The sequence below is a fragment of the Patagioenas fasciata genome, chromosome 2, assembly GCF_037038585.1.
Source record: "Patagioenas fasciata isolate bPatFas1 chromosome 2, bPatFas1.hap1, whole genome shotgun sequence".
NCBI classification, from domain to species: domain Eukaryota; kingdom Metazoa; phylum Chordata; class Aves; order Columbiformes; family Columbidae; genus Patagioenas; species Patagioenas fasciata.
This window is the reverse complement of record NC_092521.1, coordinates 88,109,107-88,125,069: the sequence shown is the minus strand read 5'-3', so window position 1 is coordinate 88,125,069 and position 15,963 is coordinate 88,109,107. Positions and strand designations below refer to the sequence as shown.

General features: G+C 38.3%; 1 protein-coding gene across 4 annotated transcripts in view; it reads left to right on the top strand.

Moving 5' to 3' along the window:
* Nucleotides 1-15,963, top strand: part of PIGN (phosphatidylinositol glycan anchor biosynthesis class N) — a 108,421-nt gene that overhangs the window by 22,060 nt on the left and 70,398 nt on the right. For all 4 annotated transcript variants that reach the window (XM_065830877.2, XM_071804512.1, XM_071804514.1 and 1 more), the window contains 5 exons: nucleotides 12-110; nucleotides 4,828-4,934; nucleotides 11,472-11,596; nucleotides 12,608-12,738; nucleotides 14,822-14,938. In XM_065830877.2, coding sequence (XP_065686949.1) covers nucleotides 12-110; nucleotides 4,828-4,934; nucleotides 11,472-11,596; nucleotides 12,608-12,738; nucleotides 14,822-14,938 — 579 coding nt within the window. The remainder of the gene's footprint in view (nucleotides 1-11; nucleotides 111-4,827; nucleotides 4,935-11,471; nucleotides 11,597-12,607; nucleotides 12,739-14,821; nucleotides 14,939-15,963) is intronic.

Genomic DNA, 15,963 nt, shown 5'->3' with positions numbered 1-15,963 from the left:
TTGTTTGACAGGATGGAAGGAGAATCCAGTGGAATTTGACTCTGTTTTCAACCAAAGTAAATATACTTGGAGCTGGGGAAGTCCAGATATTTTGCCAATGTTTGCAAAAGGTAAGGTTAAATTTTGTGAATTTCTGACACATGGTTATCAGGTAGTAAAACAGACACAATTTTTCAGTTAAAGAAGGTGAATTAAGTATTTCCAGTTTGTATATTTGTGTATACCTGATTTCTAGTTCATGAATTCGAGACTGGAGAGAAAGAAGCAGTCTTTTAAAGAAGATATCCCTATTTATTACTTTATTAATTCTCTCAGCATACTAAATGAAACACATCCTTAATTAAAAGGACCTAATGTTTTTTTATTTGGTTGAAGTTTAAAGCTCTTGTTTGCAAACCTGCAGCTGAGGTTTTTCTTCTTCTGCATGCAGCTCCCAGTGAGGCAGGTGGTAAAACTGCAGCTGTGCTTTTTGAGCTGGAGAAGTAGTTTATTGTGGGTTATGCTACTTCTACTCCAGAACAATAAAGTGTAAAAGGAAGAACTATGTGCAAGTACGAACTGCCTGATACTATTCCTGAAGCTGAGGTCTTTTCTCCTTGGTGTGCAGTGTGTTTAAGTCTTGTCAGCTCAGTGGAGTTGGTCATTCAGTGCGTAGAGCTTGCTGAGCAACACTTCAAACATTTAATAGTCTCTAAGTTTAATTTTGTTTTGTTCTTGGAAGAATGTGAGCATATACACCCTTTCCTGTGAGCTCAGAGTAAAACAGAGTGAAGTGAAAAGGGGATGAGCTAGGGGCATATACTGCTGTCTGAGTATCAGCATTGGCAAATCGGAAAAATGTGGTAGGCAGAATAGGAGTGGAATCTAATACTGGTTTAGAAAAAGCGTACATCATATTTCTCATTATGATAATTGAACTTTTTCTGAAATCTAGTCTCTTCCTCTCCTCCTGATATTCTTCCTACCTCCCCACCTCTCTTTTCTGTTATTTGCTTGATCCTCTTAAGTTTACCATAAACTGCAAAAATATCACCTATTCATTTCCTCTTACCTCAGATTACATCTTGTATTTGGAAATAGTGTGATGGTGACTGGGGACAAGGGAAAGGTAGTACACTGCCCTTGCATAGGTAATGTTTTTGGAGACACATTCTTGGGAAAAGTATTTGTGGAATTCAAGAATTTCCCAGAGCCCTGTCCTTCTACTAGTTTTGTTTGAGTAAAAAGATAAGCAGAGGACTTGGAAACCGCTTTAATGTTGTCTGGAGGGATGTGCAAGTGTAAAACCATACCATTGCTGTGTCTCTCAATGTGGCTTGTTCTGAGTGGCATCAACAATGGTGCTTTCTTTTGCAGGGAGAGAGAAATACCCTGAAATTGAGAAAGATATAGTGCAGCACTATCTGAGAAGTAGACGCTGTATGGGAAAATGAATCATAGTTTCTTGTGATAGAAAGGTAGATTAACTTCGTTTCATGAAAAAAAAGTGTTTCCTTTTCTTCCGAAGAGAACTTTTATAACATAGTAACGATTTTATTATGCTGAGTTTCCAAAGAAGAGAAGTGTTATAGTACAGAAGAGAATGGAATCAAGCGTTTATTCTTTAACTTCACATTTGAAAAGAAAAAAAAAAGAAGATAGGGGAACATAGTGTATTTTCTATCCCTCTTCCCATGTTGCAAATTAGTGAGGTTACAGGACTCTTATTGTGTGTATTTTATCATGCCAAGATGTTCAGAACTTTATTCGCTGCTTTCATTGGATGATACATAAAGAGTCTATAACACCTGCTGATTTTGGGAAAGAGAAAAATCCTTTGTTTCCTGCCATTGTCCATGTTCCTCGGGTCCTTTTCCTGTCATAAAATAAATATTTCAATGAAATGGTTGAGGATTCTATAGAGAAGGTAAATAAAATGCTCACAGATACGCACAAAATCTAAATTTGTCGAAGCCTCAATGACTGTGTGATGAGTGTGTTAGTCTAAGAAAATGTCCAAAGTACCTCTGGAACTGCTGTGTGATTTTCTTGTATCTTAAGCAGCATTAAAATATGTTAGTTTCTAATACTTAAACTTACTTAAGATACACAAATTCAGTGTGCTAATTTTAACCTTATTTTCTATTATATTTTTAGATTATGACCTTGAAATTAGCTGAAAATAATGTACTTTGGAAATGCCTATGTTATTTCCAGAATGCTCTTTAAACTTTTGAGGTTTTCTTCTAGGTTTGCCAAAATTTGAGGTTTGACTTGAACAGTCCAGTCTTGTACTGTTCGTTCATGGGTCTAGGCTGGAGTATAATCCGGAGTATGAAATATCACATTGAAAAAGGAGCTGAGGCTGTTGCTTCTTTTAAGGGAAGTAGATATTAGTCCGTTGCACTCAGATTGCCATTTGTTCCACAGGTTCCCTTTCTCTCTCTCTCTTGGAAACTAGCAGCAAGGCAAGGGTCATTGTTTAGCTTGAATATGAGGAAGGGTGTCATCAAAACCACAGGGACAACTGGGACAAACCTTTGTCAGGGTTACTCTGGACAGACCTCTTGGTCTCCTCTTCTAGTTTCTTGTTCTTACAGTACAGCATGAGAAATGCAGAATTTCTCACGTTCCTTACCTGGCTGCATTTGATGACAGCTCTCTGTCAATGCTCTGCTGGCTCAGTGTCAGACTGTCCTTGTGCCTTCATTCTTTTTTCCCCTCTTTTGCACTTGCGGAATTTGCTACCAAATGTCTCCTGCTGGTCTGGGCTCTGACCCACAAAAGACTTGACAGACACAGGAGCTACCCCGCTAGCAGAGCAAGAGCTTTGCTTTCCACAGGACATAAATCATATTGTTAGAGGGTGATAACTTGATCCCTGATCCTAATATTTGAATATTAATGCTGAAGGCAAGATGATGTGTCAGACAAGCCTGCAATAGGAGTAGATGGTATCTGGTGTGGGAGTTTCTGGCATGTCCAGTTGTTTCCATTAGTATAATGGCAGCACCAAAGCCAGGACAGCTCTGTGCTCTCTTCTAAAGGATGTTTTTATCTCTGGCTTCCTTCTACTTCTCGTCCCCTGACTTAAAGTATTGAGCATACTGTCACCTGCCACCTTTCAAATGACAGAAATAAAATAATGTTGCATAACATTTTGTATTGTGGGTTTTCCTATTAAAAAAAAAAAGCTTATATATGTATTTTTTATTTTTTTAATATATATATATACATAAATATATATATATATATATATATATATATATATATATATGCAGGCACTTCAAAACTTCCCTAGTATGGCTTCATTTTGTCATGGTTTCTCTTTATAGCAATGCAAGGTAGGATGGGGTGTTTCTTACTCTGGTAGGAATTAAAAATGGCTAAGCAGCGTTTCTTTGCCCCATCTGCAAACCACATGCTTTCATTTGGCTACTTCAGTATGACACATCTCAAAGACAGGTCTTCCCAGGTTTGCTGTTACACTGTGGAAAAACAGTAGAGTGCTCTACCCTCTTAGACCATCCGTCATCCTGACAGCGATAGCCAGGGCTAATGTCTTCTTTTGAACTCATTTATCCAGCAATTGGAAATCCTTAATTCACTTTTGAATGCCTGGGAGTATTTTCTTTCTGTTCTTTCAGACTGTGAGAACCGCAGTGAGTGTTCTGGGTTATAAGTAGAATTAATGTCTCTTGGGAGACAGGTGGGAGCTGCACCGCAAAAATCTGTGCCAGTTTTCATCTTTCTGGCCTGAAATACCTGCATCCCTTGTGTGGGTTTTGGACATAATCTTGGTTAAACAGCTCCTTTATACAGGAATGTTAGTTTGTGCACAAACCTGGAAGCTTACAAAATTGCATTATATAATTGTGACATCCCACGAATCTGTTATATTCTCTCCAGCCATCAACTGATTGAAGAACATTTTCCCCTTTGGGAGTTTATGTAGTCATGGTAGGAAGAGCATCCCTGAGCTGTAACAGCTCACTTGTTGACTGAATTATTTCATTAACCCCCCACCACCTAATTTCAGCTCTTTCCAGGACTTCTGAAGTTTACTTTCTTTTAGGTCTTAGTCTTTTTTTTTTCCCCACCTGTCTCTGCTTTGCTCTTTTGACAGTGAGTACAGAATGAAATTGCCTTGTCCAGATGCTGTGTTTTCGCATCAGTGGCTCCCATGTTGTACTTTATACCTGAACATAATCCAGTAGTTCTCCCTTTTATATTTGAATCCATGTTTTAAAGATGCAGACTTTGAATATTGTCTCTCTGAATTTGTCCACGTGGCTTTCAATACTGTGTTACCTCCTAGAACTGATGTGCAATAAGTTACATCCCTCCTGTTACCTTCCTCATATGCGATATATGATGTTCTCCTGTGTAGAAGGCCTCACTGATAGACCTACATACATTGTCTTGTATGATTCAGTTTAACAGCCAAAAGCTGTTATTTTCTTAAACAAAAAAACCCTGAAAACACGTGTGTTTGAGCAAGTTTCTTAATGTTTAGCTTCCTCTGTTAGAAATTTCTTGGTGAAATTCCATGTTTCAAAACTAAATTCTGTTTAATTTGCTTTAACTGGGATTTGAGCATATTGGATAGCATTGCTCTTCATTTCTTTCATGTGCTGATAAGCTAGTAGGTTAAAACGGTATCCAGGCTTCAACAGAAAATAAATGATGGAAAAGTTTAAAATAAGGAAGAAACTTCTTTGGGTTCTCTTGGGATTGTCATTCTTGATAGGTTTCTACTCCCATACATTAATGTTAATATATTTTTGACTATGAGAAAAGGAAGAAAACATTTCTCTGTCTCCTATTCCATCTATATTGTTTTTACAGGTACTACTGGAGATCACGTTTATACATTTTGTTACACAGCAGAAAGTGAAGACTTTGGAGCACAAGATGCAGCCAAGCTTGACACGTGGGTTTTTGATCATGTTAAGGTGAGCAGAGAATCTTTTTGTGCTACCTGTGTATAAAAAGTACAGCTGGATGTTAACTTTATCGTAGAACAGAAAGTCAGAAATTTTTGAAAGCCTCATCACTTGGGGTCATAAGTAAAAATAGCTTGAATCGATGATCATGACTAGTGTAGTGGAAGCTTAGAGGAAGTATTTGTCCTTCAATGCTAATAAAAAACTACCACTGATAACAGTAAGCTTTAAAAACATACTTGGGTTTTCTTTGTATTGAACTTGCATGTAATCTGTCTTAGAGCACTACAAAATGTGATTATTTAAGGATTTTATAACAAGTATTATGACATGGCAGAAATGCTAAGTCTTCATTATGAGAAAGAAATGGACAATATTATTGATGTAATTTTTGTCAGGCTTCTGCCCACTATAATTATACAGTGTGGTTGTTCTCATGCATGTAGCTGGCTCCTGATTGTCTACTGTGGCTCATGCTATGCTGTGGCTGCCAGAGAAGCCATGGTTAGTTGGGAGATGGGGGCAGCTTAGGCCCTGGAGCAGAATAACTTGTTCACATGGTGCTCTGCTCAGCTTACTTGAGTCATTGCTGGTTCATCACTGCTGTCTTCTCTAATGCTGTTACTGTAACTGTTAATAGTCCAAGACAGATCATTTCTGATTATTCATTAATTCTTGTATTCATGTTATTCCATGCTGCCTCACTTGTCCTGGAATAAGAAGTGCTGGTAGTGGTTATTAGTGTATAAATATCTGTATCAGTGGAGTAATTAGGTGAGTTACTTTCATACCAATGTTAATGGAGTTTAAGACTTAGTAAACTTCTTCCACAAGATCTCTGGGCTGTGTGCATTAACATTAGCTAGCCAGCAAAAATCAAATCAAACCAATAATAAAACCAAATAAATCAATATCTGTATTAGGAAGCCAAGGGTGGGTCAGGTTTAAACAGTAATGTAAGGTGGAAAAGTTCAGTGTAGTTTGCTGATTTTCAAAGGAAGAGATTTTCTGAGTTTGCAGGTGAAAAGGTGTCTCTTCTAACTGCCATCCTCTCCCTGAACGTGCACTTGTGCCAGGTTGTGTGTTGTAATGCATATGAATAATACAAATCAAATTAAGGCTGTCAATTACACTTGAATAGCTGTTGTCTTAAAGTTGTATACCCTGCTGTTATTTGGAGCTGCACAGGTATATGAGGGTGGTACTACCTTTCTTTTGCTTCAAAATACTTAATGGCATTTATTCTTGCAAACCCTAATAATACGTTTAATAGGTATGTCATTACCTATGACTTCTTTCTTGGAACCAGCACCATTTCATACTGCAAATGGATAAGACTTGATTGACTGGTGTAAAACACTCATTCCATTAATCACCTCTTCCATTACACATCAGTGATTGCTTCAGAAGCGTGAAACTTGAGGCTGACTGAAACTGAGGTCACTCTGCTATTATAACTCAAACAACTCCCAGCTGTGCTAGTGAGATTACACAGAAGTAATAATGACAGTTAGTTGAAAAACTAAATTCTGCTTTGCTTACTTTTTTTTTTTCATTTTGTTTTGTTTTCTCCTCCCTTGAGTTTTATCTCAATGACATATCGTTTAAATCTATCTTGAGCTAAGTGGTCCCTGGATTTCTGACTCTCTAGGAAGGAAAAGACACTAAGGGATACTCCCTCTCCACTGTGTAGTCAGCAGTTCCCAAGCATCACGAGGGCCACTTGAGGCTTCCTCTGCCCCAAGAAAGATGGGGATAACATGGAGAATGGCTAACTAATGTTTGGGCTACTAGTGCTGGCACTCTGAAATTGCTTGCTCTCTTAAGAAGTGCTAGCTAAGGATAACTCAGTAGGTCAGGAGGTGTGAAACTCTGACTAGTTTTTATTTGTGTGTATCAGAAACAGATTGTTTAAATCATGAGTGGAGGAAAAAATGTATGATACTTGATAGTTCCTGTCATGTCTGCTCGTAGTAGTATCTTGGGAGTGGCTCGGAGATCCAGATGGAGCTGATTGACTGGAGGTTTTTTCTGATTTGGGAGGTTATTTTTAGAAGCCTTCAAAATAATTAAGGGACTGAGTGTAATACAGTGTGATGTAGCCCAATGATTCTCAGTTAAAGAATCTTTACCTAGGTCATGGTTTGAGTTTGTGCTAAAGAAAAATTAGGGAGCAATATACTGGGAGTATAGGTTAACGAGAATGAAAAATGGTCTTTTTAATGCATTTCTGATTTTTTTTTTTTAAAGTATTTTGAGAAAAACTGTTTTAAAAGATTGAACTCTTTCTTAGGATAGAATGATTAAAATTCCAGGAACTGAAACAGTCTTGGAGAAGAGTCCAAATAATGATCTAACCACAGGGTAGGATATGCTCAAGGCATTCAGTTGATATCTTCTGACTTAAATGGACACATAGGTGCAGATGGCAAACATTTATTTCTTTTCCTTTTCCTTTTTTTTTTTTTTTCCCTTTCCTCCCAGTACTTTATTCTTTGTTTGGCCCCTGTCACTGTTTATTGCATGGCGACAATAAACCGTAGCAGATGGTGTCTGTTAGCCCCCTCCCCACCAAGGGAGAGGCAATAGGAAGAAAAGAGAGAGGGTCTTGTAAGTTGGAAAAAGTTAAAAATGCTTTACTAATGCTACTAATAAAATAGAGAAAATAATACAAAAAATACAAAACTGATATTGAATTTCCCAGCATAGTACAGTGTTGCCTGGAAGAGCCAGCTGCTCTGGCAGCTGCAGAGCAGGCACCCGGAAGTCCTGGGCTGGACTCCACAGCAAACAGGAACTGGATTCAAGGTTGCAGAGTCTGGAACCAGGCCTCAGATTGCAGGCATGACAGGCAGGATCCTCTTCAGATGCTGGCCATGGTTGAAAGGAGAGAGACACTAGTGATATCCCACTTTTATAGGGTGTATGACGTGTATGGGATGGAATACTTAGTTGGTCAGTTTTAGTCACCTGTTCTGTCCGCCCCTCCTTGCAAATATGCCCCTCTCACTTATGGACATGCGCTTTTATTAGCGACCTTACATTCCATTGCTCCTGTCTGCAAAGACATGCAGCCAACTTCAGAAAAGTGCTGCAGTTACTTAGGAGAACTTTGCTGAAAGGAAAATTCACTAAAACAGAAACTGGTCTCTCCTTTTTTTTTTTTCTTTTTTTTTTTTTTTAAAAAAAAAAAAAACAAACAACAAAACCAAAACCATGACAGCCCCTTTCTGCTGAAAGGCAGCCAGGCCAAACCTTCAGACTGTCCCTTCTGTGGAGGGTGGGGGCTGGAGTCCAGAACTGAACGATGTTAGACTTTGAAGCTCTGCAGGCAGTGCCATGACCTGATGTTAATTTCTGCCAGTGGATTTCAATACAAATAGCTCTGCTCTAACCAGCAGGGCGATGGCTGAATGATTTATTTTAAATATGTGTAGGAATCCTGTACCTGAGCATGGTCAACTGATGCAAACCTGGCATATATATATGTTTATTGTGCCTTTGTACATTTATTTTACATCTGAAAACTGGCATAACTTTTTAAACTCTCGCATGAGCACAAATGAGCATGCAGAGCTTTAATCAACCAATTTAATTAGGTTGTCCTGGATTTACATATAAAGGAGCTTTGTGAAAGGAGAAAGTTTGTTTGGTCTCTTTGTCCCTGTACCTTCATGCACTCAGCCACAGTTTATCAGCTCTATTAAAGGATCATGCTTCCATGGACAGATCTGTTTGGAGCAACAGACAGTCCCCAACAACTTATGTTAAACATCTGTGGAATCTAAATTTTTTTCAGGCGTCAGTAAATCATGTATTTTCTAGGCCTTCTAGGTAGTTTTTTTTCTTCTTTGCTTTTTCCCATCCAAGGAGAGAGATGATTCTAAAAGATTTCACATAGTTGTAACCAGACTTCTCTTGTAATATTTTAATTAGTGTTACATTATAATTAACTTTACAGTTTACTGTGTATGTTTTGATGGGAAACTTGTTACTGATCTTACTAGGTTGTGTATCAGTTGTAGCCAGAGCATCATTTGTTGTTAGTTCCCAGAAAATTGTGGAAAAGCTGCCAGAATCATAGAAGAAGACGACTGGAAGAAAGTTGTGCTGGTTATTGAGTCCAACTCTGCACAAAGGAGGTCCAGTGAGAGCAGGTTCCTCAAAACTTGACTGGGCAAGGCCTGAACATCTTCAAGGGTAGAAATTCAACAACCTCTTGAGCACCTGTTCCAATATCTGACTACAGTTGTCGTTTAAAAAATAATTTTTAAAAGTCTCTGTATCTTACTGGAATTTCCCGCATTTCAGATGGTGAGATTCCCCTTGTTACTGTCACCAGGGCCCTCTGAGCAGCCTGGCTCAGTATTTTCTTCAGTCTCGCAGTAGATGGTTGTAGAAAGCAAAAAGATCTCTGCAGAGATTCCTTTTCTTGATACTAGAGAAACTTCAGTTCTCTCAGTCTCTTTATGTTGTTTACTTCCACCCCCAAAACTTCTTGGTGGTGCTCAGCTTAAATATACAAGGAGGGGTAATATTACAGAATAGAGCTAATAAAAGGGAAACAAAAGAAATAGAGAAAAAGATACAGTTAACATATAATGGTGGCTTGGAAACTAGTGTTTAGTGGCTGGAGGTCTCAAGTTTTTTGAATACTCAGTACAAAGAAGAGACTTAAAAGGATAGTGCTGGACAAATGGTTCAGCAACCACCAGAGCAAGAAGTGGGTTTTGCCCCTACTGTTTGGTGTCTTGCTCACCAACTCACCACGTTTATCAGCTTAAGACAACTCCTTATGGGGAACTTTGTATTTGCTTTTTTCATTATGCTCTTAAAAAAAGATTTATTGGGATAAATCTTGCCATTTTCTCTGGGAAATGACGCCACGTCTTGGGCTATGCTCGCCTTCTTTTTGTCATCTCTTTCTTAATTAGTGAGAGGTTGAGCAAACTTTTCTGGCTGCCGTTGCTCTGGGTGACAAGATGGATGGTGCTGTGGGATTATGGGGGTTTTGGTACATCATGGAGACTCATCTGGTGGGAGAGGAGAAACTCAGGCCTTGCCTTCCTCACAAAGCTTTCTTTTGCTTAATCAGTCTGTGATAGAAAAAATACCTGTTATGTAATATTGACCTACTCTTTTGGGAGTTTCCTGTTTGACTGGTTTGATATGTTGTTTCCTTTTATTTAATCTGGAATAAGAAAACAGGACTATACTGAATCCTGTAAATTACTGCTGTGCTTTGGAAGGCTTCTTCAGTCTGCAGTCAAATATGTGCAGGTGGATGGACCCCTGTCAGAAACAGAAACCTCCATAAAAATAATTATATTGCTATTGAGCGTGATCGGATTTTGGTTTTGTGTCTTTATTTAAAATATCTTTGGACTTTAGTCATGATTTTGTTTGGATGAGAGCTGAAGCTGAGAGCGTGCAAATACTAGTCCATGCAGCTTGTGTATATTCAGAGGGAAGAAGGTGGAATTGCATATTGCTGTGGTTTCCTGACACGGTGCACTATGGTGCTCTTGCTGACAGTTTGTTTTTCCTCTTGGTACAGGCACTTTTGTTTATGCAAGGTGTGAGCTTTAGTTTTTAGGAGCTTTACCATGGCCAGAGGTGTGTGGTAGGCTACTGTGTCCTTTGGTGGCAGGAATGGTTCAGTGTCTCTACCAGCATTTTCCTTGGACTCTTTTGTGAACCTTTAAGACACTTTCCTTTATATTAGTGTGCTGAAAGGTTATCTAGATGTTCTTTGAAGTAAAACCTTACCCAACTTTGTTTCCTTGAGCAGTGCTGTTACTAAGGGGATCATGCTGGAATAGCTGTCTGCCTGCATTTTGCACTGCTGCAGTGTGGCTGGTCTAACACAGAATAGCCCTGTCAAGACTCATTCAATCTGAGGGGAAAACCTCCCACGGTATCTGCCTTAGGGATGCTTAAGCAGGACATGTGCAAGGCAGATGTATGTTCTGTAGTTCATGGATTTCCTAAGCATGTCTTGTTTTGTTCCCATTTAATTTGGTTTCTGCAAACCAGTTATAACTTGGCATCTCAGTCCTGCACAGCCTGCTTCCAAAGCAAGAGTATTTGAGACCTTTGTTTCCAGCTTGAAATCGATAAATCAATGGAAATGTAAAGCTGTAAGTGGTGCACACGAATGGTCTATTGTGATTGCACAGGAGACAAAGACGGAATTATATGCAGTTATCTGGTATTTCTGCCCAAAGAAACTCAAACAAAAACCAGAAAAGCAAACCAACCAATGAAAAACAGCAACAAAAACAACAAAAAAACCCCACAACAAACAAACAAAACCCCTCAATTTGTGCAGTATTGCCTGTCTTAGATAAGCTGAAACTTTGGACTGACTATATTGATGGTAGTTATCCTCCTGTAAGAAAACTGGAAAGTAACAAATTTTTATCTTTCATAATTCTAACTTCTAGTATTTTGATGTGAACATAGCTGTGGTTTAGTTTTAATAGGCTGCCTATCATGTTTTTCCATTGTACTCAGATTAATATCTTAATGGCTTATTCCATACAGAGCTTCTTTAATTCTTCTAGAAGTAATCAAACATTGTTCTCTGCACTGAATGAAGACAAAGTGGTTCTGTTCCTGCATTTGCTGGGCATAGACACAAATGGACATGCTCATCGACCATACTCAAGGTAATTAAGATATTAAGCATATCTTACTTGCTGGTTTTAAATACATGCAGTAACTTTTAAACAGTGCTATTTATCAAGCCTGAAACAAGACTTGGAGTATTGAGTGTTTCTACAATCGGTCATATATGTTGCTGTGATTACTTATGTTTTGAATTTTTTTGGGTTTTTTGTTTGTTTGTTTGTCGCTCTGTAGAAGTGACAGATTTTTGCTATATACAGTGTCCCTGTTTATATTCCCCTACTCAGTCAAGTATGATTTTGAGCAGGTTTTCTTCATTATAGTCAGCATATATTCCAGGGGTTATGTATTGAATGTAGGATAATATCTTTCACTTGATCCTTACATACTTTCAGCATCCTTGCTCTGATTTCCTACATCATTCCAAAGTTCATACTTGCTATATGTCTCATGCTCTTTTTGTCATGATTTTTTGAAGACAGATTTTTAAAACTGACTTTAGCAAAACAAACAAATGGAAAATTAGTTGGCTGAAATTTAATCATGGTCACTTTTTCTAAAAATATGAAAAATTTTAGTTTAGCCTCTGTTCCACAAAAATCTGGGATCTGTGCTGATCTGTGAATCATTTCAAAGCAGTCCTTGCATGGCGAGATCTTTCTTTGCTATTTAGTTAGTGGCTTAAAGTAATTTTTAAACTTACAATTTAAGGTGTTTGAGTCTTCTAGATTTCCTTACTTTTGGCATTCTCCTTAACTTGCATGATAGCTGAGGGTGATGACATTATAGTCTTCAATCAAGGATATTTCAGATTTGAAATACAAATAAATATTCATTTGAGACTGTAGTTTCAGGAACCTACAAACTGCGCTCACATAATACTTGGAGGAAGAGAGATTCTCAGTCTAGAATGCCTTTTGTTAGCTTGAGGTACTGTAGAGGGTGAAACTGTCTATGACCAAAGGACTGGGCATTATGACCATGGATAACTTGCTTTATACCAAGTGTGAGAACCAACTTGAATCTAATAATATTTCTTTTTCTTTTTCTAGGGAATATAAGGAGAATATTAAAGTAGTTGATGAGGGTGTAAAAGAGATTGCTTCAATGATTGAAAATTTCTATGGAAATGATGGAAAAACTGCATTTATTTTAACTTCTGACCATGGAATGACAGATTGGGGTGAGTCTTTTAAAATGTTGAATCAGCTGAGTTTATGGGCAAGTATCTGGAGTTCAGTTAGAGCTCTGTCCTACTAGAAGCTTTTAGAGCCCTGCTTTGATTTGATATCTTAAGTGTTGCTCGTGTATCAAACCTTTGTGAATTAGGAAGTAGTTAATTGGCTGCAGGGGTCTTCATCAGCCCTGTGACAGCTGAGTTGCATATTTGGACAGAAATTAAAAAAAAATTATAGGGTAAAGCTTAACTCCCTTAGTGTCTGCTAGTGGGGGGAAAATTACCTGAACACCACCTCTTTCAAAGCCTTCTTGTGGAAAACTAGCACAAGCAGGTAGAGCTTGTGTTATTTGGCTGCCAACTGCAAAGCTGGACTTGTTGCAGCCCTTGTGGGACAGAAATAGTTATCACTTTGCTCTGAGGCACCTGGGATAGGTGTCAAGCCTGTCTGGAAGCTGGTGAAAAACTTTTGGGTATTTTTTGCTTATTTTGGCCTTTTAGGCACGTTGGAAAGGTTGAGACTGCTTTGTGATCTTTCTAGAGGGAGCTGGCACTGAAGTGTAGGTGGAGCAGCTGAGAATATGGAAAGGAGAGGCAGGCAGCCAGTGAGGCTGGTACCCACAGAGGGCACTTGTGAAGAACATGACTTTGAGGCAGTTTTGGTGTAACTAGATTTAGCGGTGATACTTTTGAACAAAGGCTGCTTCAGGCGTAGTCTTGGCAAAACTCAGCATCATCTTTTGCGTACGAAATCCTCAGTGCTATTCTCAATTTTATACCCAATTCTGATTTGTTTGTGATTTGCTTTAAAGCTGTTCTTAAAACAGTATATTATTCTTTGTCCCTTGTAATTATTAAAATATATACACACATATGTAGAGGGAAGAGTGTGTGTCTATGCAAATACAAGGAAAATATTTAATCCTCTAGACCATGCAGCAACTGGCACATAGAGTTTGTATAATGATGTCATTCCCTTTGGGACTGGGTTATCTCACTGCTGTGGTACCTTACCTGCTGAGTTCAATGACCAGCATTTCTTTCAAGCTTGTGTGACTTCTGCTATGGTGCAGCTGCTGGTGAGACGTCATAGTTTTAAAGCTTCCTCCTTTTGGCAGCTGATAAGTTCATTTGGAGGGAATTCATTTCCCTGGGGAAGGAAGTCATGTTTTATCAGTTTTTAAGGAGTGTGCTACTAGGCTTTAAAATCTTAAAAATGAACTTGTGTCACTGCAGAAAGGATCACAGTGGCAATGCATATTGTCTCCTGGTTTTGAAATGGAAGTTTAATCTTTGTTTGGGGACCAGAGATCAGTTCTGTATGACGACTTAGGCATGTGTGTAATTTTACTCAAATCAACCATCCCTGGTTTCCATGGGGTGCTCAGGATAGGCACATACATGTTGGAACGATAAAGGACTCAGCATTCCGATTCAATGTGAATCACACAAAGCCATTTATTACAGAAACAAGCCTCCTTATATATGCAACTATTCTCTGATCATGCGTCCACGCTCCAAGCATGCATTCACTAATTGGATATCATCAATGTCCACGAGCTGTCCATGCGCCCAAGTCTCACTGCTAATAGATCTGTTGATTTACGTCTTGTTGAGGCCCTGTTATTGTAGAACTGCCTCACTCTCACAGCAGGTCCTGTTTTCAGCTTTTCGACCTTGAAATTCCTTTAGGCCTGGCTAGTTCAGTAACAAATCTCCATCTAATAGAAACCCATCCACACATACACGTGTTTTGAGCAGGTAAGTCCTCTACACCTTGAGGCTTTCAAATACTTTGGGTTTAGTTTCTGCATGTTAACAGTTTGGGTTTTTTAATATAAAAAGTTATATCTTTATAGGCTCAACTTAAGTGGTGCCAATTTCCCAACTTGCAATTTGAATTTAGCCTCTTTTGTTAGTGGCATAAAAATAAGCAATGAAGCTAGAATGGGTTGTCTGTAACAGCATTTTAATATGTATACTGTAACAAGAACTTAAAACATGTGTGCATATAAATATATAGGTTTTGTTTGTTTTTACACAATGTGTCTTAAAGTTTACACTTTTTTTTTTGTTTGATATATCTTAGGATCTCATGGAGCTGGTCATCCCTCAGAAACTTTAACACCACTGATCGTTTGGGGTGCTGGGGTGAATTATCCACAGAAAGTCACGTCCCAGTTCTTTGAAGACAATTTTTTGAAAGGTAAATAAAATATAAAACTGAAGTGCAAGATTTTGGTGGGAATGGATGTGTGAAACCATTACACCTGTTTATGTTCACTGACTTCTGTTCTGTTACAGTGAATATGGCTTGCTTTGTGTGGTGCGGAAAGAAAAGGTGACAGGGCATGCCTATGGAGGATATTGCAAAATTGGGTAGATAATATCAGAGTCACTTTTCTAATCATGGAATTAAAGACTTTCTCTCTTTGGGTATGGGAGGCTATTCACACTCCTAAAACTTAATTCCAGAGAAGACTTAACCTCTGGGAGTCTTCCTAAGTATTAAAAGGTATTGGTACAGAAACGTGATAAATCGACATGTCCTAAAACTCTCTTTGCAGTTTCACAGTACAACCCTGGGGACTTCCCAGGGACTGTCTTGTCTCCCTTGCATCCTTGTGGCTGTTGTGAAAATGGAGACAGTCCTTCTCAATGAAAAACTGGGACTCTGTTGTTTTCCCCTTTGTAACTTAAGAAGAGTGAAGTTAAAAAATAATTAATTTTTAATATTTAAAATGTATAATGTAATAAATATTGGCTTACTGAAATATCAGTGGATTTCTAGAACCATGTGTGATTAAACTGTGCAAGTTCCTCTTTCATGTGCCCCATTCTTGTAACCTGCTTTTTTTTTTTTAAGATGTTTTGAATCTCTCAGGTTGTTACTTGTGATCAATGAGGTAATGACTTTCTATTTTATTGGATTGTTTGTCAAGCTACATTAAGAAGAGAAAACAGGCAGAAATTACTTCAGCCCTGAGGTTTTAACCCCACTCTGCTCTTGTGAAGTCTGTTTGGTAGCAGATTAAACAAACAGGGCTTCTCAGATACAGACTGTGCTAATGTTTCCCTCTTTGTGATTAATTGCTGCTATAAATCTATGATGTCTCTGATAAAATTGCAAATGAGTTGTAGAATAAAAAATAAACCAGAGTAAAACCAACTGCTTTTAGTGTGTGTACTGGCTGAGCTGTTAGACTTCTAAGAACACTTGATGTCTCTAAG